At 30.4% G+C, this 21,289-nt stretch overlaps 1 protein-coding gene across 2 annotated transcripts in view; it reads right to left on the bottom strand.

Annotated features, from left to right (window-relative positions):
* Positions 1–5,339: 5,339 nt before the first annotated feature.
* The window catches only part of Pkc53E (Protein C kinase 53E), a 180,482-nt gene continuing 164,532 nt past the window's right edge, over positions 5,340–21,289 (bottom strand). The window contains exons 4-14 of one of the 2 annotated variants that reach the window (XM_077433173.1): positions 13,890–14,001; positions 9,410–9,538; positions 8,772–8,925; positions 8,573–8,690; positions 8,244–8,486; positions 7,987–8,160; positions 7,799–7,890; positions 7,504–7,705; positions 7,211–7,399; positions 6,986–7,126; positions 5,340–6,907 (exon numbers count right to left, since the gene is read on the bottom strand). In XM_077433173.1, the coding sequence (XP_077289299.1) occupies positions 6,755–6,907; positions 6,986–7,126; positions 7,211–7,399; positions 7,504–7,705; positions 7,799–7,890; positions 7,987–8,160; positions 8,244–8,486; positions 8,573–8,690; positions 8,772–8,925; positions 9,410–9,538; positions 13,890–14,001 (1,707 nt within the window). In that variant the 3' untranslated portion in view covers positions 5,340–6,754. Of the gene's footprint in view, positions 6,908–6,985; positions 7,127–7,210; positions 7,400–7,503; positions 7,706–7,798; positions 7,891–7,986; positions 8,161–8,243; positions 8,487–8,572; positions 8,691–8,771; positions 8,926–9,409; positions 9,539–13,889; positions 14,002–20,922; positions 21,035–21,289 lie in introns of both variants that reach the window. The other variant, XM_077433174.1, reaches the window with a different exon arrangement.

Here is a 21,289-nt window from a genome sequence, read left to right as displayed (position 1 = left end):
GGTATTTATTTGGTAGTAACACGTATACACAAGTATGATTAATTGTTGGCAAAAGTTTGTCGTTCAGCGGTCTCTGGATATGGTAGAGTGTCGCTGGCTCGGCATTCAGCTATGTTCAGCAAGTCTCTGGATACGGCAGTGTGTTGCTGGCTCGTTGTTCTTCCAAGTCCGCGTAGTGAAGTGGTGGCTGGTCAGGAGCTGGATGTTGACTGGTCTGCTGCTGTGTGTCGACGCTTGCTGCTCTGGGTCGACTGGCGTGGTTTGGGTTGTACCTCCTTTTATAGTGTTTTTGGAATGCTTGGTGGAAGTGGTTATTGACGCGTACGAGAGGAATTTTGTTTTCGTCGAGGCGTCGAATTTTCTGGAATGCTTGATGGAAGTGGTTATTGACGCGTACGAGAGGAATTTTGTTTTCGTCGAGGCGTCGAATTTTCTGGAATGCTTGATGGAAGTGGTCGTACGAGCATTTAGTTTGTTGATGCGTACAAGAGGAATGCACTTTTGTCGAGGCGTAGTATTTTCTGGAATGCTTGATGCTGTTCCGCTCGATGTATTTTGTTGTTGCGGAATATTCTCGAAGGTTTCGATGACGATGACGACGACGAGATTCCTACATTGTCTTTTGGCCGATTGCAATGTGACTAATAATCCAATTACCACGAGAAACGTTGTTGGCCAGTATATATGTATTGGTCGGTCATTTGAATTTAAAAAAATAATAATTATCATTTTAGCATCCTTTAAGATTTGACCGATTAAGTTGGAAGCAATGCATATCTGCATTACTCATGCACTTACTTATTTATTGTTTGATGTTTGAAGTTTAACCAGCTTCTAATCACATATTGTAAAATGAATAAAGTCCCTGGTTGTTGTTTTTAAATGTTTAAAATTTAAAGTAGCCAGTAACTGTATACTGGTTATGGTAATTGGATTATTACGCACATTGCGATTGCCCAAAAGACAATTTTTGCCATGAAAATCGCGAATACGGAATATTTGGCACTCGAGTTCTCGTTAGTATGATGGACTTTTCGGCTGCCAGATGTTCCGTTATAAAGACTTTAGTGACTTTTGGGCGAGCGCTTTGTGGGCAATAATCACCGGACTGATCCTAGGTATGTATGTATGTAAGTAGAAGATAACCAACGAATTCTACATAGTATGTTAAATTATTTTTCTGTAAGACTTTATATGAAAGTACATCTACATTGATAAAACAGTTAGCCCGGTTTTACACGGGCAGGATGGAATAGACCAGCACCGTGCCTGCGTCGCTTACTAGGTGCTGTGTTGAATGGGTGGGTATGCAATGTTTCAGACAGGCTGGATGAATCCTAACCGGTCGATTCATCCGGCCCATTTGAAACATTGCATATCCACCCATACAACACAGCACCTAGTAACCGGCGCAAGCACGGTGCCGGTCTAATCCATCCTGCATGTGTAAAGCCAACAAATTATTCCAACTCCCCACTTTCTATTATTCATTCATTCATTTCTATCATTAAAAAAAAAATGTTTTTATGTTACATTAATTTCTACAAACTTAATGCAACCTATAAATTATTGTGGGTAATGTTCAAAAATAAAAGTAGAAATTTAATATAGTCAAGAAATATTCTTTATTGATTTATATTCACTAATATCAGCAGTGTAGATTATGTAACGATAAATAAAGTTGAAATTGAACATATATCAATACATACAAAAGCAACAATATCATTAGTTAATATTGAACATATGTTAAATTTGTTGCTGAATTACATAAGAGCATTAAAATTTAAATATATATTTTAAATAATACTATATGTATGGTAAAAAAATAAGGGAAAATCGAGTGAATATAACAACAAAATCAGATAAACATATTTTATAAGTACACTGCTATTAAAAGTGAAATAGTTCTTATTACATATTATATTAAATATAGTAATATAATATAATATAATATAATATAGCTAAATAGACATGAATACTATGAAAAAAGAGCATATCTTATATCTAAAAATTCTATACAAATTAGCGATATTAAAGATAACACAAATTATGTAAGTGTTTTCTTATTCTGTACATTAGAATTAAACGCTGCACTTCGAAAAAACAAAACTGTTTACAGGTTTCTAGAAACCGACAAAAACATCATAAACTTACAGACTAATGCGATGGGAAATGAAATGTGGATAGTGATTTGATTTAAATTGTGATTGCGTGTGTATGTATTTAAATAGTGTTTGCATTTGATGACTACGAAATTTCGAAAAAGTGACATTCTACAGTATTCAATGGAAAGGCAATATGATAATATAAAGTTGCTTTTCAAGTGCGATTGTCAATTATTTGAATTTTTGGTCAGTAGAATTCAGCGAGTGCTAAACGTTTATATATATAATTAAAATGTGATACACTTTAATTTTGAACGGTACCACGTATGTAGTCTAACCGAAATATCAATAGATAAATTGCCTCGACTTTTTGTCACATCTGTGGCATAATCTAATATAATTTTATAGCTTACAGGTACAGAGTACTCTCTGGTTGTTTTACACATATGTATATGTACATCAGTATTGATCACAAAAGCAAACTGTTGATTCATCAGTTTCACCAGAGTCACAATTTGCTCTTGTGACCAGCACCAGCATATATACATGTATGTATAAGTATATAATGTATATAAATATATGTGCTGTAAATATGCAAATGAACTTTGGGCATCTATCTACATTTACGAAACGAAAGGGAAACCAATTGAAACGTACATACAATGAGACATCAAATGATATACGTAATATCATGCAAACAATTTTGGGTATATTTCTGAATATAATCAAACCAATGCAATGAAAAATATATAGCGAAATAATAAAATTGATAAATGGTGTATTGAAATTAATATAAAAAGTCATTGGAAAGCTTTATAAATTATTAGATTTTTGTATTTTATACTTTTAAAGTTTTGATGCGAGAGATTAAATCAATGAGACGTGTGAGAAAATAATCTTGAATGTGTATATATATGTACATATACATATATATATATATATATATATATATATATATATATATATATATATATATATATATATATATTATATAATTTTATGTATAATATATGTCACTTTGCATATCAAGACTTCAATTTGTAAGTTTAAACATATTGAAATTTTTAAATGCCCGACATTTGTAAATAATTTATAAATACAATTTTTTGGCACAAAGTTTACATAATTTAATAATATGAAGTGATGTCATTGATATACATGTCTTTTAATTTTTAATAAATATAAATGAAAAAATACATTATTATTAAAAATTAAAACATCAATAAGTATGTATTTTCAATACTAATAGATAATATTTAAATGTATAGAGGATTATTAAAATACATATTAGATATTAATGATAAAATTTTAACATTAAGAAGTAATTAATCTAATTAATATCATTCAGTAAAATCTCTTTAAGTGATATCCATTATATTACTTCATAGATTTATCAGTTGTAAATACATCTTATTATTAAGAGAGATATGAAAAACTATATTGTATTTATATAGAAAAGGCAGTTGATATTTTTAACATACAATAGAAATTCTTAAAAGTTATACAAAAATTGTTGGAAAAGTTTTACAAATAGGTATTTTAATATTACTAAATATGTAAGTAAATTCAAGAAATCTTTATTCCTATTAAAATGACAATTCATTAATAAAAGAAAAAAATGTAAGAATAACATCCATTCTCGGAATTTTCCTCATTAAAAGAATACGTATACATTTTCAAAAAATTAAAATTTAAACAAATTGGAAACACTACAATTAGAAATAAATAAAAATTTTAGTCTATCACAAATGACAATAATTCTATTGTGTTTTTTTCTAAAAGATTTAACAATTATCATTAGTAAATATAAACTATCTAACAAACAAAACAATTCAAAGATAAATGTACTAGTTTTTTTAAAGTATTGGAATGCAATATTGATATGCCTTTAAGGCTACAAATTTTTCACACAACAAAAGTTTCGAACAAAATATCATACGCATGTAAATATATGAGTTCACATATTGATCAAATCTTAAGAAACTACTTCTATCTCATAATTTAATATATTTACGATGTAATAATAATTAAAAAGTGAAATATTAAATATGAGATTCTAAGCAGATACAGCATTATACATTTTGTATATAATATACTGTACCAAAAATCTTAACCCACATAATGAATTACATATCATCAAAGAATACTTTATTAAGGTTATACGTGTATTGAAAAAATGCCTAAATCCGAAAGTATACACGGATGATGACCAATTACTTTGAATACATACACGAATTATATATTTATCATACTGAAAGAAAATAAAATCATGCATTAGTTGCAAAGATTAATTTACACCAGCAAAAATTTTTAAATTATATAATCACTTTCACTTTCCACGAAAAATCTGTGGAAACAATTTCAAACAATTCGATTTTCACTATTAATATCAAAACAATGAATATAATTATGATTGTAATTAATGTAATGCATATGAAAACATAATATATGTAATGTAGTTCTTTACAAAGAAAAAACAATTTTTTTCAGTTTATTTTTATTAAAATAAAAGTATAATTGTTGGAAAGAAAACTATTTAACTCATTTACTTGTGAAATTTATTTGATTATTACATATATATATATATATATATATATATATATATATATATATATATATATATATATATATATATATACATATATATACATATATATGATGTCTTAGTGTAGCCAATATATGATTTTGCTTATACATACTTTCAAAATTTAAAATAATAAAAAATATTAAATATGTATAATATTATATATATGTATATACATACAAAGTCATTAAACTGTATATGGTAATAAATGTTGTACAATTATAATGTGTTTTTGAAAATGAAATAAATCCTATTTGTATATTATAGAAATTGGCACACAAATAGAAAATTTGGAAATTTCAAGTGAATTTACAAAAGGAACAAACTTTAATTTTAAAATGAAGATCAATCTATGAATTTAGATAAACGTATGTATAACGTTAAAAGGAATGTTTAAAATACAAACATATTTACTTTTAAAAAGTGCATAGTTAAATATATTTTGTGAAAAACGTTTTGCAAAGAATTCGAAAAATGCCAACAAAAATCTTTCATTTTGATTTATACATATTTATGATTACAATTAAATTGTTTTAATTATGATGGAATAGTTCTAATAAAAATAATTAACATTTATACTATATTTTAACACGTAAATTGAAGGTTAACAAGAAGAAATATATATGATAAAATCATGGTTTTTTTTTTTTAAACAATTTTTAGGCATTTTATCAAAATTTTGACAGCATAATAATTTAAATCAGATATTTTGTCTTCTATAAATTACTTGATACAATGATGAGTTACAGCACTCATGGATTAGCATTTCCATCTGGTCTAAATTAAGTATGACCACGATAGTAAATTTAGGACTTGAGGATACAATTATAGCGATTTTTGAAAATTTATCATTTTGCAAAAAAATATTTGATCACAATAATAAGATATTGAACGAAGTCTAAAGTTTTCCTAAGTGGTCTATACTAGTTGAATTTTGTTCTAAATATTCAATGTGTGCATAAAGTTTACAAGCAAAAAATATCATGATGCAATACGAAAATGGAACATCGAATCGAAAATTTATATATCTAAATTATGTGTTATTTATATAATAATTATCAATTTAAATCACTTCATTAGCACAAAATAAATTATTTTTCAATTTTAATTTGAGTATTACGAAATTTTTTATTTATCACTCTAGTTTAAGTCATTGGGTTCTCTTTATGTAGATTTTCTATGAAGTAAATTTATTATTAATTTTGTTTTAAACGTAAGTTTATCATTCTCATTTTATTTGCATTATTTTACAATATATGACACACATATGCAAATTCTAAAACATTCATCTTATCATTTAATCAACCGATTACATTTTGCAAATGTAAAACAATAAGTGATAAGAAATATATTTTTTAATTAGTAATGTATATGTAACTTATAAAATGGAAAGACTTATTAGAAACATCAGAACATATCATACGTTTTTAAAATTTGACACAAATCAGAGAGCTACATATGTGAGAATTGTCTAACGTTTTAATATTTGTCATTTATAAAAAAAGTAAAGTAAATTAGACAAGAGAGATTTTCCAAAATTTTGCATAGTATACTCAAGGAACGTACACATATTTGAATTTTTAAAATTAAATTTAAAGAATGAGATCTAATTATAATATATGTATTGCACACATACATACATATATGTGTATAATACATTATATGGCTAGATAGTTAACTATATAGAAAATTTTAGTGCAAACATTAACAATTATAAGAATTACAGTTTTTATAGAAAAATAGATTAAAATAGCAAATTTTTTTCATATTCATTAACCACATAATTCAGTTATACAACAGATTTACAAAAAATAACCACGTTAATAGTTATTTGAATGCTATTTTGAACTTTGTTTTAAATTTATGATTAAAATAATAAATTGACAATATACTGCATATATAAATTGGAGTATATTATATGTATATCACGTATACATATGTACTCTATAACCTCTATGTAATTTATTTTTAAATGTTGACTGATTTTAATAGAGTTTATAGTAAAATCATAATAGACAGAAAAGTTATGTAAGATATAGAAATTTTGTCACCCGACATGTAAATTTTACACATGTTGAATGTATTCTGGATTGAGGAAGGAGAAACCCATAAATTCAGTTTGGTCCAGATTCATCATGAACAGCTTATCAGTTGGGGTTAAGTCTGTCTTCTCACTTGTGAATTGCTTATCAAAGTTACTGACATCCTTACGATGTTTCTGAAAATTAGAAAGAACAAAATGAGCATTTCCATCAATGTCTCAAATACGTTTGAAAAATTATAAAACAAAATTTACAATTTTAGGTTTGAAAGGTGGTTGAACTTCACGACTCTCAATACGTTCCCAATCAATGCGACGGAAGAAGGCATGTCCCCGAACGTCTTCTTCACCTCTTGGTCCACAACCTAACCGCTTTACAGGGTTTTTGGTTAATAACTGAAAAATAAACAGTATAAATATGATGATAAATAAATAAAAAATAATCAATTTAAAAATTGAAAGTTAATAAATGTAACTTACGCCTTTACAGACTTCTTTTGATTCTTTGCTTAGAGTTTTAGGATAACTGACGTTGTGATCCGTAATAGCTGCGAACAATTCTTCCTCATCTTCACCATCGAATGGTGGCTGTCCAACAAGCATTTCGTACAATAATACTCCATAAGCCCACCAATCTACTGAACGCCCATATGGTTGGTACAATATTATCTACAAAATTCGTTTTTCCAAAATAATACCGTCAGATTTTTGTTTTAAAACATTTGAGAAGATATAAAAATATATTCTCAAAAGAGATTAACTTAAATTGTTACCTCTGGAGCTATATAATCAGGGGTACCACAAAACGTTTTAGTTGTTTTGTCACCGCTAATGCCTTCCTTACACATTCCAAAATCAGCGATTTTTATATGGCCATCTTGATCAAGAAGGACATTGTCTAATTTAAGATCACGATAAACTATACCCCGAGAATGAAGATAAAATAAACCAATAGCGATTTCGCTAGCATAAAAACTGAAAAAAATCAATTACATTTTTAATTATTTCTATGAGATTATTATGTATGTACATGAAAACAAAATATTTTCAATTTTTTATAATACTAACACAGCAACAGGTTCTTTGAACTTTCCACATTGTTGAATTTGGAACATCAAATCACCCCCGTTAACGTACTCCATTACAAAATATAGACGATCCTTAAGCACAACAATGTAAAATAAAAATTTAACATGTTAAACGCAAATAAAAAATATTTAACTTTAAGAATTTTATAAAAATTTGATCCTTATTACCATTGTTTGGAAACAGGAATGAAGTTGAACAAGGAATGGTGGTTTGCTTGAAAGAGCCAAGACTCGTTTTTCAACCATAGTGCATTCTACATCATCGTCTTGAATAATGATGTCCTTTTTAAGAATTTTGATAGCGTATAGTTCATCAGTACCTTTTCTTTCAGCAAGCATAACCTTTTAATTACGAATAATGTTATCAATAAATACCAAAAAATAAAAAATAAAAATGTATATGAAATAAATAACAAATGACAAACTTTTCCAAAAGATCCTTTTCCGAGAACCATGAGAAAATTAAAGTCGGAAGCTCTTATGATATCTTTATTAGCCATGTTATGTGGCACATCTTTATCGGCGCCGACATTCGAGCGTTTGCTGATTGAAGTCTTGCGCATTTGGGTTTTGAGTTGAGCCAAATCCGTGCCCTCATCGGGAACGGGCACATTGTAGAAGTCACCCTCCTCCTGAGTCAAAAGCTTGAACCAGCCGTCCGCCGGTGCCTATAATTTTAAAACCGTCATAAGAACAACAAAATCAATTTATATATGTATATCATGTTATAAGAAATTAATAATACAAATCGAACCTTGATGATTTCTGAAATTCCGAAAGAAAGTGAACCCATAAAATCATTACGAGAAGTACGATCCCAATCCCAAATTTCAATAAGCAAACGTCGATCCTTGTCTTCAGCTTTCAGTTCACTGCAAACGTATTATAGAAAGGAAATTAATATTGCTCAACTGATTTATTTAGATTATTTATACAAATAAATTTAAGCTTACAACACTAATTTTTCGTTCCATACTGGATTCAAGGAGCTCCTGATAGTCTTGGTTTTCTTCTTCACATTCTCCGAATCCGGTATTAGTTTCAATTTTACATAAGGGTCAGATAATCCATTGGGATCCATTGGTATTAGATTTCTCCCTTGTCGCACTGAATGAAAAAATTTAAAATCATACAATATCTGAGAGGACTCAAATTATTACAATAAAATTCTATGAAAAAGATAAATTTATTTTTACTAAAATATTCCTTCTCGGTCAGACCGTATATTATAAAAAAGTAGGCCAAGTATTAAAAAAATCTAAATGAAAGTCAAGTGGACACGATTGATATAGGTTGACAAAGACATGGTTAGAGAGCGGGGGAAGGGTTGGTTAAGACGATATAACCCTCTCCGTTCCCCGTGATATGGGTTTGACAATACAGGACTCACATAGGCAGGTTTGATTACATTGTTCACAATGAGCTTGTATTTACCACATGGAGTGGCTTACAAGTATTGAATTAACCGTCTATCGAACACGGTAGAAATTAAATCACTCTAGAACGTTAAACAACGCCGTTGACATATCTCGCATTGGGTGTTACGAAATAAAGGGAACGCTCCATCAAAGGGAAAGGATTTCCATCTTACCGTCAACTGAGAGCTTGTTTCCAATACAGCTGATGGTCAATTGAATTCTGCCTCGTCTCTCAGTGTGATCACAGCCGCACAGGTTTGGCACGGATTCCTCGCATCGTTTATGCACGTTCATATCACATGCTGTCCGGATGCATCATGAGGTTTAGCGGTATGAGAGGAAACATCGGCGCACGTCGACAATGTAAAATTAATACAAAGATAGTGAATTGTTCATTACATGTGTGTATGACAAATTAATGTTTTGTCAAAAATTAGCTGTTATCAGTCAATTTTCAAAAATAGAATTTGAAAAAGAAATTCTACATTATTCAACAATACAGTTAATTGTTGTCATACTAGATATTTGATTAATAATATTCTTTCATAAATTTCTAAATAAAATATAATCATTTGATGCATACTGAAATCGACACTTAAAATCTTTACCACTAGTAAAATTATATTGATAGAAACGTTTTTTTTAGTTTTGATAGCAAATGTTTAAATTAGTATCTTAAATGGGATGGAGAATTTGTTATACAAACATAAAAAAATTGCTTCATTCATTATTTAAAGATTCAATCTAATATTTTTTAAATAAAAAATTCATATAGTACATCGTCGGTTTAGTGGCAAAAAGCTTCAAGTGAAAAATCTTTGTTCTGAGAAAATCGACTTTTTAGAAAATTAAGAAGTTTGGAGTTCTCTATTTTGTGACCTAAATCATTATTCATTAAACCAACCACAATATGAAATGTGTTAATCATTTATGTATGTATTCGAATAAAGCGTTTAATTGTTTTATTTTTTTAATAATTGTTTTTCCAGTAACAAACAAGCACAAAACTAACTTAATGTGTATTGAAATCTTTAAATTACGTCAAAAATAAATCGAATATGAATCAACTTTTTTTTCAAACGACAGAGCGCGATGAAATCTACCGAGTTACATTATTATGTTAAAATAGTCAACTTTTGACTTAGAGCATTCTGCCACAAAGCCGACGATATATAAATAGAAAAATTGGTAAATACAAAAAAATTACTTAAAATATACATATTTTTACTATACGATTGAAATTTAATGAATTAATTTTATCAATAGTTTATACAGACAGATTTAATTAAATACCGTTTATCAAGAAAAGTTAAGCTTTTATTATATTTAAGCAAAATTCGCAAGACAAAAATTAACTGTAAAATGTATTTGAATATTAATTAAAATTTTCCTTTCATACAAAAATATCCACATCATACTAATATATTTTAATTTAAAAATCAACACGAACAATAATGGAACAACATATTCATCCTGAGGCTTTATTTTAGGTTGATGAGGATTGCAAAGAGGGAGGGAAGACGATGAAGGGGGGGGGGGTGCGGTAATTGCGCCCCCTTTGCGTTCCGTCGACAAAGAAATACAAAGCGCGAACGAATTTAAGATTTAATATACATTTTTCAGCTAATGTATTATTTTTCATCGGTATTTTTAGAAGCTAGGCCGACAAGTGGAAGTGGAACGCTTGCGGAGTTTTCCGCGAGTTTTCTCTTTGTATCGCTCTTTTTTCCGCGCGCGTATAAATTATGCTAGGCTCCCCCGCTAAGCTCAAAACATATAACGTTATCCACTTTTCTTTCCTTTTGTTTTCCACGAATACAGCTTTACGACATTTCCCTTCGTTGTCACCCACACAACGAACTTGTGCTCCAAACGAAAATTATAGAGTTACATGCGCCTAATTAAGTTGGAAATTTTAATATTACATGTAAGCACATTAAAAAATAAAGTAAATATAATACCACGAGCAAGTTTATACGACGAAAGCTTTTATCATCCTCGAATTGAGGACCGCAAAATAGCGGAGAGATCGTTAAATCCCGTATGAATTATCGCTCATTTCCGACCCCCTCGAGTATGTATGTCCATTTAAACGGACGAAATAAACTATATAATGGTTAAATGCGAAGAAGATGTTGGTCGTGTTGAAATTCAAATTAATTCCACATTCACACTAATAAAATGATTAATTTTAACACTTACGTATAAAATCGAAACAAATTCATTCGAATAAAAAGTCAAAGTATTCATAGCAAATGATGACACAATTTATAGTTCAATTTCGAGATAAAATCCGTTTGACTTTTCAAAGGAATGAAACTGGTTCAGTTTCCGTATGGAACGTTTTACACATGTAGACAAAAGTTGAAAATCCTTCAACCTCGAAAGTATTAAAATATACTAAGAATAAGGCAGTAGGTCTAAAGAAGGTGTACATTCATTAGTGGGGCAAGTAGATGGGGATTTGTACTAAACAACAATGGTATTCATGCACTTAAATACGTGAAGAAAACACATTTAGAATAGCTTTTTGTTTTAGAGAAAAGATTTTTTATTAGTTTAATCGTAAAAGCGCCATTACAAACTCGGCAAAAGCAGAAAAATTTAATTTATTTTACGACTTAATTCAAGAAATGGAGTAAAAGCAACTCTGAAGTGTGTCGTCTTCTACGTGGTACTTAATTTTATCAAGGATTTCACACAGAAGTTTGCTGGGGTGCTAGTGCAATATAAATACATATTATAGTATTTTTTTTAATTTTATATATTGGAAGGTTTTATTTATTTATGATAATTTAATTTAAGCAGATATTATTGTCATTTAAGCGTGTACATATCATGACGAAAATAAACAAGAAACTGAGAGTGTGGTAAAATCAATTAAAATATATTTAATCCGCGAGCATACCAGAAAGTAATATTTAAATTGATAAACAATACAGGGTAGGAGAGCGTTAGACCTAAATACAAAGGTGGGGTGGGGGGGGGTTAATTAATGGAGAAGCAATTGCATTTATTTTATATGTAAAATATATATAATATATACAAATTAAAATATATTCATGTGAGTTTACCAAGTTAAGAAGTGTTTGTATTTTATAATATGTACAAAAGAAAACAACACACAAGACGTGCTTTGGGTCGGCAAATCCACGGTTGTATGATAAAACTAGTGTGCGTGGTTACTACTGAAAAATCGTGCACTATCCATCCTGCTGAAAGGGTTTTCTTTATTTTTTTTTTTGCTAAGACATTGAAGACGACAACGGGGCGTGCTCTTGGCGGCTGCTCGTACAACTCAGATAAGGTTTAGGCAACTGATTGTCCTTCAGGAACGACTGTTCTGGTCTATAAAATATTGTGCAGCACAACTGGTCAACTAATTTAACGCCACTAGATAACAGGGGAGTGAAGATCCTGCCGAATCAGGTGGTCTGTTGGGGTTTCGTAAGAACGATCGCGCACAACCTGCTCAAATCGGCTAATGACTCTTTATTGCTTGAGGTACGCATCAGGTTCACTTGTAAACTCTCGCCGTACGAAGACTGTCTTGGATGAAAAAAGATAACTTTTTACACGTATGAAATATGAATGATAAAAGAAGAAGAGTAATTCGATATATTTAATCATAACTTTACTTCGGAAGTTCGTCTTTTTATTGGAGTTTCGATGATTCTGGCGAAAAATTTGCTCAACTTTTCAATGGATGACCTACTAAACTTCTACTCAGCGAAAGTGTTAAAGAAAACTTTCGGTTAGTTTTCTTTCGGAAATATTTTTATTTCGCTCTTCGAATTCAAAATTTATTTTTATTCTTTTCAGAAAAACTTTTTATACGTACAAATCCTAACTTTGTACAGGATAAAAGGTGTTCCTAAGAACACACAGAGTTGAATACATTTGAAAAAAAGGTAATTTCGAACCCAACATTCAAGGTTGTACTTACATACATATGGATGATTGAAGAATTCGAACTTTTTATTCAATCCAAAAATCAGAAATTTAAATACAACTACATGTATATGTATTATATTTGTACGTTTGATAAGCAAAAAGCCAGCAGTATAGCTCGGTGATTGCGTTAATGCTTACCACCCGGAAGTTCCCGGGTACGATTGAAATGAATTTATTCAGAGTATTTATGCAGTGCTGCTGATCAGACTTAGATATTTGTGACTCCAAGTCGATCGTTTACCAATTTATTTGATTCCATTTTTGAAACGCTTCCTCATAAAATCGGAAAAACCATCCCACCTACTATTTGTCACCATTATTTGAATATGATTTCAAATTTATAATATGTACATTAATTTCACATCAGTGTCACCCAGGAGCAACTCGTAATGGAATTATATATAAATTAAAAAATTGTACATATGTAAGTTCCAAAAAGAAGACTCTACGAGCGAAATTTGCAGAACGATTTTGAAAATTTTCGACGCAAGCCCTTAAAAACTGATCCAGCGTGATGAAATCGATCGAAAAAGTGGCCTAAAAGTTGTGCGAGAGTGTACAAGCGATCCGAAAGTAATGTTGGATGCTAGGGAGGTTGTGCGCGAACGGCATGTGTGTAATAACTAGCACCCTCCGCTTCGCTTCGGCGATAGGCACGAGGGCCCCTCGGATGTCGAGGGGGTCCCTGGGGGCCTGTACCTGTGCACTTGAGTCCCTGGTGGGCGATGCCGTGCAGCATGGAGCCGCAGTGATCGCAGAAAGTCGGCGTCAGGTACGTCCAGGTCTCCCACTTGTGGCGCGCCATCGTTGCCTGCGTCCCATTATACAACACATAAGCAAAACTGTCACTGAGACACGGCGACTCACTAACCACCATGATCCACTGACTGACACCTCCACTAATTATATTCATCAATACGCTACTGCTATTGTATTATATTATATGTATGTTTGTATATAAGCTTAGCGTAATCTTCGTTACTGTATCGAAACACTTGAGCTTGATTTTTTTCCCAGTTCATTCTGATTACCAGTGCTTAGATCAATGTGAGACTTATCAGGACGAGGCGGAAACAATTTGACGTTTTGAATAATATTTACTAGCTATTTCAAAGTAAAATTTTCATTCATTTGGTATTTTTAATAATGCGAATAAAAGTTCGTTTCAAAACTACTTAGCTTTACATTGCAATAAGTAGTGAGTAATTAAATTAATCCAGATTTGAAGTTGAAATGACAGTTTCAATGATAAAACTGTCAAAAATGTTCAGAACATTGTTATTATAATCTTTTTATCACTATCTTTAAACTTCGTTATATTTTGGTCAGAGGTTCTGAGGATAAATTCTCCTTAAATTGGATAGAATGGAAAAATCAATTGTGGAAGCAAAAAAGTTTTTTCTATACAAACAAAAACTACTATGTTGCGGGAGCATTTTCAGATGATTTGAATAAAAATTTAGGGTGAAAACACACTGAGTGGTACGTGGTACGTGTTTTTTTTAAATACTTTTGAAACATGTGAAAAAAGCACACCTAGCCCATATGTACATGTACACAGCAGTGAAGGCTCGTCTATATGGGCTGTGGGGCTACAGCTCTCCCAGTATAGTACAAATGCATGTTACTTTTTCCGTCCATATGGGCTGCAGGGCTGTAGCCTCCCAGTATAGTACATATGCTTGTAATTTTTGTCTGCATTTGATCACCGGTATGGTCAACGAGCTACTACAGTCCGATTAATCTTTGCAGCCCTCCTCTATGAATTCTCACAAGCCACCACTGGTACACAGTCCCAAAAATCACCCCCTGGAATGTTTTTGGTGATATTTTATCCTTGTATTCCGTTGAGTCACATAGCATTTATTTTTACTAGAGAAGCATTCAAGTTACTGGTGGGTTTGGTGAGCAATCCTCAAATGCTTGCAGAATTGAGCTTTAATAGACCCAGCCAACTCAGGTATATTAGATTCCGTAATTTGTTCCCTTCTCCAGTGGCACGTACCAATTTGATGGTTTCGTCGCATGTTGAAAGGGGCATCGAGCTCCTCGACCAGATTTCTATTAACTTCGATTTGATTTATTTAAGATATGCTGAAATGGTTGAGTAATTGCTTAATTTGAGATCGTAACGTGATCTATTACTGTATTTGTTTTATATTTATGTTCATTTTGTTTTATTTATCTCATTACATATGTATGATGTATCTTTTTTTGTTTAGCCATACGACCACGTGCCTTGAAACTACTCTATAATGTCAATATGGCAAAATTGTAAATACATAAATAAATAAATTCGAGTGATTTTGTGATAATCATATGGCTAGTTAGTTTGCTTTTGTATGTATATTTTTCAATTAAAGTGATTAAAAATCATTATTCGCCTGATTGTTTCCGCCCCATCTCGTAGAAGAACTAATTACGACGAATATTTTATACATCGATTAAAATAACGACGTTGGATTTAAACCATTCTATTCTAAATTTGTTTCGGTGCAATAATCCCATTAAGTTTATTCCGCTTCTTGCATCTTTGATTCTTATTACGTGAACCAAAAGAGATCGCAGACATCTAAAGCTAGCTCTGGAAATTATGCAATTTTCTGATATTCACAGCAACGTTGGTTTATGTGCCAGATGATAAAATAATATTAAATGGTGAAAAAGAGTTTCCGAGAATTAGCTTTTGACACCCTTATTGATTTATTTCCAATTTCTATGATACAACTTTAAAGCAATTTGAGACAATCTTGCTCCTACCTCCAACTAGTACAGACACTAAAATATTTAGAAATACATACATACAAAGATTGTTTACTCGAACCAATTTAAAATCAAAACCGATTTACAATTATAGAGAATCTAATTTTTTTATCCTACAGTCAAATAAGTTGGCTATAAATAATTCAGTAACTACTATATATGTATTGAAATATGTATGTATGTATGTACATATGTATATAAAATATTGTATCATATAAATTTTCAGAAAATTATTATTATATGTAATTGTTATACCTATATAAACGGCCTTCTTTTCAACATCTCAATTATACAATAAAAATACAAGAGTATTTAAGAGAAAAATGACACATTTCGCTGTATACAATTACGATTTTTGTTATCAGTGTAGACCAGAAGACTTTGCGCAGTTGAAAGCGCCACAATGTACATACAACTTTGGTATTACAGAGAACATAATATTAACCGAGATGAACTCGCCGCATCATAAAATATACTCTAAGTTAAATACTCTCGGAAAATTATTTCGTTAAAACGAAATATTCAGCACAGAAATATAAAACTTTTTGGCGTGGTAGGATAATGGCCTTAACATTTTTTTTTAAATGCGTAAATTTTTTATTTAATACATTGAAAGAAAAGCACTGGTAAATAAAAATATACGAATGAACGTCAATTGGGGATACATATTATTTATACAAGCAGTCGAGTCATTAAACTATTTTGTCGTCATACTCTTGTGCGTTAGTAAAAATCTATTAGTGATATTATACGTAAACTATACATTGGGGAAATTTCACGATAAACAAATATTGCATTGAAGCCCACTTTAATTAATATGTTTCAATTAATCAATTATGATATGTTGTGTAATTTTTATATTTACTATATTAACGACGAGGGTATCGTTCACTATTCAGTCTTTGCACGCTATTTATACATGACCTGTATAATATAATGTGTTTGAAACATTATGTATGATACTTAAAGGTCTGAATTTTCATTCAATCCTCGAAAGTAACTTTTTTATTTCTTTGTAATATACATATGTATTATGTCAATGTATGTACATACAATATGGACTGGAAATCATATTACTATTTCAATATTTCGAATATTTTCATATGATAAATTGAAATTGAACGAGAAAACATCATAATATCGAATATTATGGTGTCGAATCGAGAGGGAAATCCTCGCGGATGAAATTTTGAGTATCTCGTGTGAAATAATGTGTAAATTTCACCAGAGAAAGTTCAAAAGCGTGTCCGCTGACGAGATTTGATAATTTATTTACGGTTGACTAGCGACGAGGCCGTTGGTAGCCGAGCGGGTCAACTTGTAGGTCGAGAAAAGCTTTCTCAATATAAAATGGAAGCTCTTTTTGCAAATTAGTGCCGAGTCTTGGGAAATCACCGCTGAAAGCTGCCACTTGCGTCATCGAACCGTGAAAGCTTTCGTCGCGAATTGATCGCTTTTCTTTGCCGTCGCTACCTATCTCGCTAAATTACTATCGGACGATTCTTCGAAATAAAATTTTTACTCAACGATATTAAATTAAAATAGCAGTAATTCATTATATGTACATAATTCCTATATTAAAGCTTCTCCCATTCAATTCAATTTATTATACATACCAAACGACGGGATGTCTATTTGAGTTTAATGAGTTCCCGTATTCTTGAAAATTATATTGACAGTAGGCGAATCACAAAAATATATCAAATTTTTCTTTCATAACGTGAAATTAGCATGTGGAAAAATATTACAATGAAAGCAAACTGTGTTTGCATATCAATTTATATGATAATATACATATAATTTATGTATATAAACCTAATAATTCAATTACAGAACAAAGAAAGAGTGAAGATAAAAACCTTAATAATCATACATTTTTTTCAACGAATGTGATTGAGAAAATAATATCACTGAGGAACAAAAAAAAAAAATTACTGGAGCGGAGACTAATGAATCTTTACTAAGTTGGAACCACTAAATTCAAATATGACGATGATTTTTGTTGGTAATTCTTGTTTATGAGATACATATGTATGTACATACACTTTTAAAAGTATTTAAAAGTAATAAAAATGACAATTAAAAGAAGAAGTATCTAACTAATTATTTCAATACTCACTTATGGAACAGCAATACTAGATTTTTAACTAAAAATTTGTGCTTTTTTTAAACGCTTATATCACATAAACGAGAAGTAGTAGGCAAAAATTATTGTAATATTCAAATTTAGTGGGCCAAACTAAGTAAAGATTGATAAGTCTTCGCTTCGATGAGAAAACAACACGATATTTTGTTGCCCAGTGCATTTCCAATTGATTATTACTGAGCAACAAAAAAATTACAGGAATGGAGACTAATCAATTTTTAATGAGTTTGACCCCTGGAATTCAAATATCACTTTGAATTTTGTCGGTTTACTCTCTTTTATGAGATATAAGGGGTCTAAAAAAAACGCAATTTTTACAGTTTTTTGGCTTTTACAGACTTTAATTAAAAATCTAGGATTACTGTGATAAAATTGAGTATTGGAATCAAAAGCCAGATGACTTTTCTATTGAATATGAACTTTATTGCTTTAAAATACTTATAATTAATTATCTAACGAAATTTAAAGTTCAAATTTTTTTTCCATGACATAAAGAAATAATTTCGTTAGTTTTTCATTTTAAAGGATTGATTTTCTATTTCAATTTTTTTTTTTATCTAAACTTACTATTTCGAACGGTAAATGATTTTACCAAATTTAACAAACCAACAAAAATCATTATAATATTCGCATTCAATGTGTCAAACTTAGTAAAGATTGTTAAGAGGGCTGTACATCCGAAACCTTAATTTTGTTGCCGTTCCTTTCTTCGGTATATATATTGAGTGAATTTATATATTGAGGGAATGCGACAACATATATATATATACATATATTGAGTGAATGCGACAGTTGCGCTTCGACCAGATAATAAGTATTTTAAATCGATAAAATCGAGGTTTCGTATTCTCCAATTTTCTCCTCCGAAACTGGACCAATTTAAAAAAAAAATCATCATCGGTATGAGAAAGATATTTTATATGCACTTGTGCGAGTATTTTTTTAAAAATCGACCGTTAAATAAGCACGCCAGACTCTTTTCGTGGGTGTAAAAAAGAGGCGATTTTATAGATGTTTGGCGGCTCCTAGCTCCTATAAAAAATAACTAATCGAAAAAATAAAAGCACAGATGCATGCCAATGGTGGATATCCATAGCATATTAAAAATAATTTCTCTAGTGCCATAATTGAGGAAGGGAGAAGTGTAATACGTTTGTATGGACATGGCGCTGGTGTCCAGCCCTCTTAAGTCTCGGCTGTAGTAACTCAAAAACATGATATTTCGTTGCTCAGTGTATTAGTTTATTAATTTGAAATAATACGCAAAAAAATGGGACAATTATTTTCAAGCGGAATTTTATATATTTTGCAAAAATTATTATTATAAAATAAAATTGTAAAATACGTCACGTTTAAATTTAATTAATTACAATATAATTATTATTTCGGAATATATTAATTATGGAATATATTACAACTTTCATGGGAGGGGTACTTAATTTCTAACGCCATGTACCGCTCACGCAGTAAAAACATTTAGTTTGAATTAATTTATGTTAATACAATTAGTAGTGAGAAACATTTAAAAGACGAACATTCGAAAACATATAGAGACCAGTATAGAGTATGCAATTGATCGAATAGTTCAGAAAATATTAGATATTTTATTATTTTTATTTAAAAAAAAAGAATTGTATATCTCAAGAATTATCGAAAAAGTGATACTCTATACGTATAATACCTAATATAAAATTAACATTTATTAAAAATGTGAAACGTTGCCACAAACATAACGAACATAATCGGGAACATAGGGGGGACGTAAAATTTATAATATTTCCATATAAAGAAAATCAAATATGACGACGATGCAACTAAGCACACAAGAGTAAAGACACGAAAACCAATAAAACGAAAATAACATTAATAATAATAAACACACTACTTAAACAGCCGGGATTATAACCTGAAAAATATCAATTAACAAAAAATACAATAATAATACACCAAAATCGGAATAAAAAAACACACTGATTTATCCACGCGTTTTATACACAATAAATAATCATATTATCATTACTACAATAATAAAATCTATTGTACGTGTATAGTAAAAAAAAATATTCACATGTACATTAATTTGGCATGATTTAAAAATGACGTTGACTGTTTTTATGCTTTTTTCCTTCTTTTTAATATACATTTATTTCAAGTGATATAAAAGTGTGGTCAGTGAAATAAATAACGTACCAAAAAGTGTGTAAAAGTGCAAGTGTATATGTAACACAAATATATATAATAGATAATAAAGATGACATAGTATATTTAGATATGAAGAAAAGTGACATGGAGGATGCAATTCGAAAGCAAACGAAAAGCGTTCACCACCAAAAAAAAAAAAAAAAAACAAAACAAAAATAAATAAACACACTTCGTATAAATTTATCGTAAATACGAAAAATTTTAACGAACGTGTATAAGGTTGAGGCGTTATGCGTAATAATATGATATGATCGAATATCAACAAATATGAGTGTGTTTCATGTCACGTAGATTTGTTACGTATAACGCAAATCGTGTCAAATAGACGGATGTGAAGTAGAAAAATATAACGAAAATGTAAAAAATAAAATAAAAACAGCAGCAGCAGACACATTCCCAATCACCAGTTAGTTCACCGTATCGGTTAGTTTATATTTATATTATTATACACAATCCATAACAATAATTCGATATAATAAATAATAATAATAATATATATGTATTAGGTATACAAAAAGCACGCAGGTTAAATGACAAGCGTTCCTGAAAAAGCATAAGGATCATAATGTATATATAAAATATATAAGAAATAAGGACCCGTTGGTGAAGTTTGTTCGTTACCTTGGCACTTGAGCCCCTGGTGGAGCAGACCGTACAGCAAGGATCCGCAGTGGTCGCAGAATGCTGGCGACGAATACGTATGGACCTTGAAGTTGTGCCTAGTTCTGGTGTCCTGGGACAACCACATGCCAAAACCATCGTTTAAAAATGAACATTGAACATGCGTAGACCGATTGACGGCTCCCGACAGCTCGCAGGACATCCCAACAGAGCCCCATCCCCATACAAATTAAAGTAAAAATCCAACCACACATGCTAAACTGTGCAGGACGAGACTGAAAAACTGGACCATTTTCAAAATGATACTATACAATTGTAAAAATTTCGTTGTATTTCATCCCCATCGCGTTAAATATTCATACTATTG

This window comes from Arctopsyche grandis, chromosome 6, assembly GCF_051622035.1.
Source record: "Arctopsyche grandis isolate Sample6627 chromosome 6, ASM5162203v2, whole genome shotgun sequence".
NCBI classification, from domain to species: domain Eukaryota; kingdom Metazoa; phylum Arthropoda; class Insecta; order Trichoptera; family Hydropsychidae; genus Arctopsyche; species Arctopsyche grandis.
Note: the sequence above shows the minus strand (reverse complement) of the source record. Positions and strands in the feature narration are given on the sequence as shown.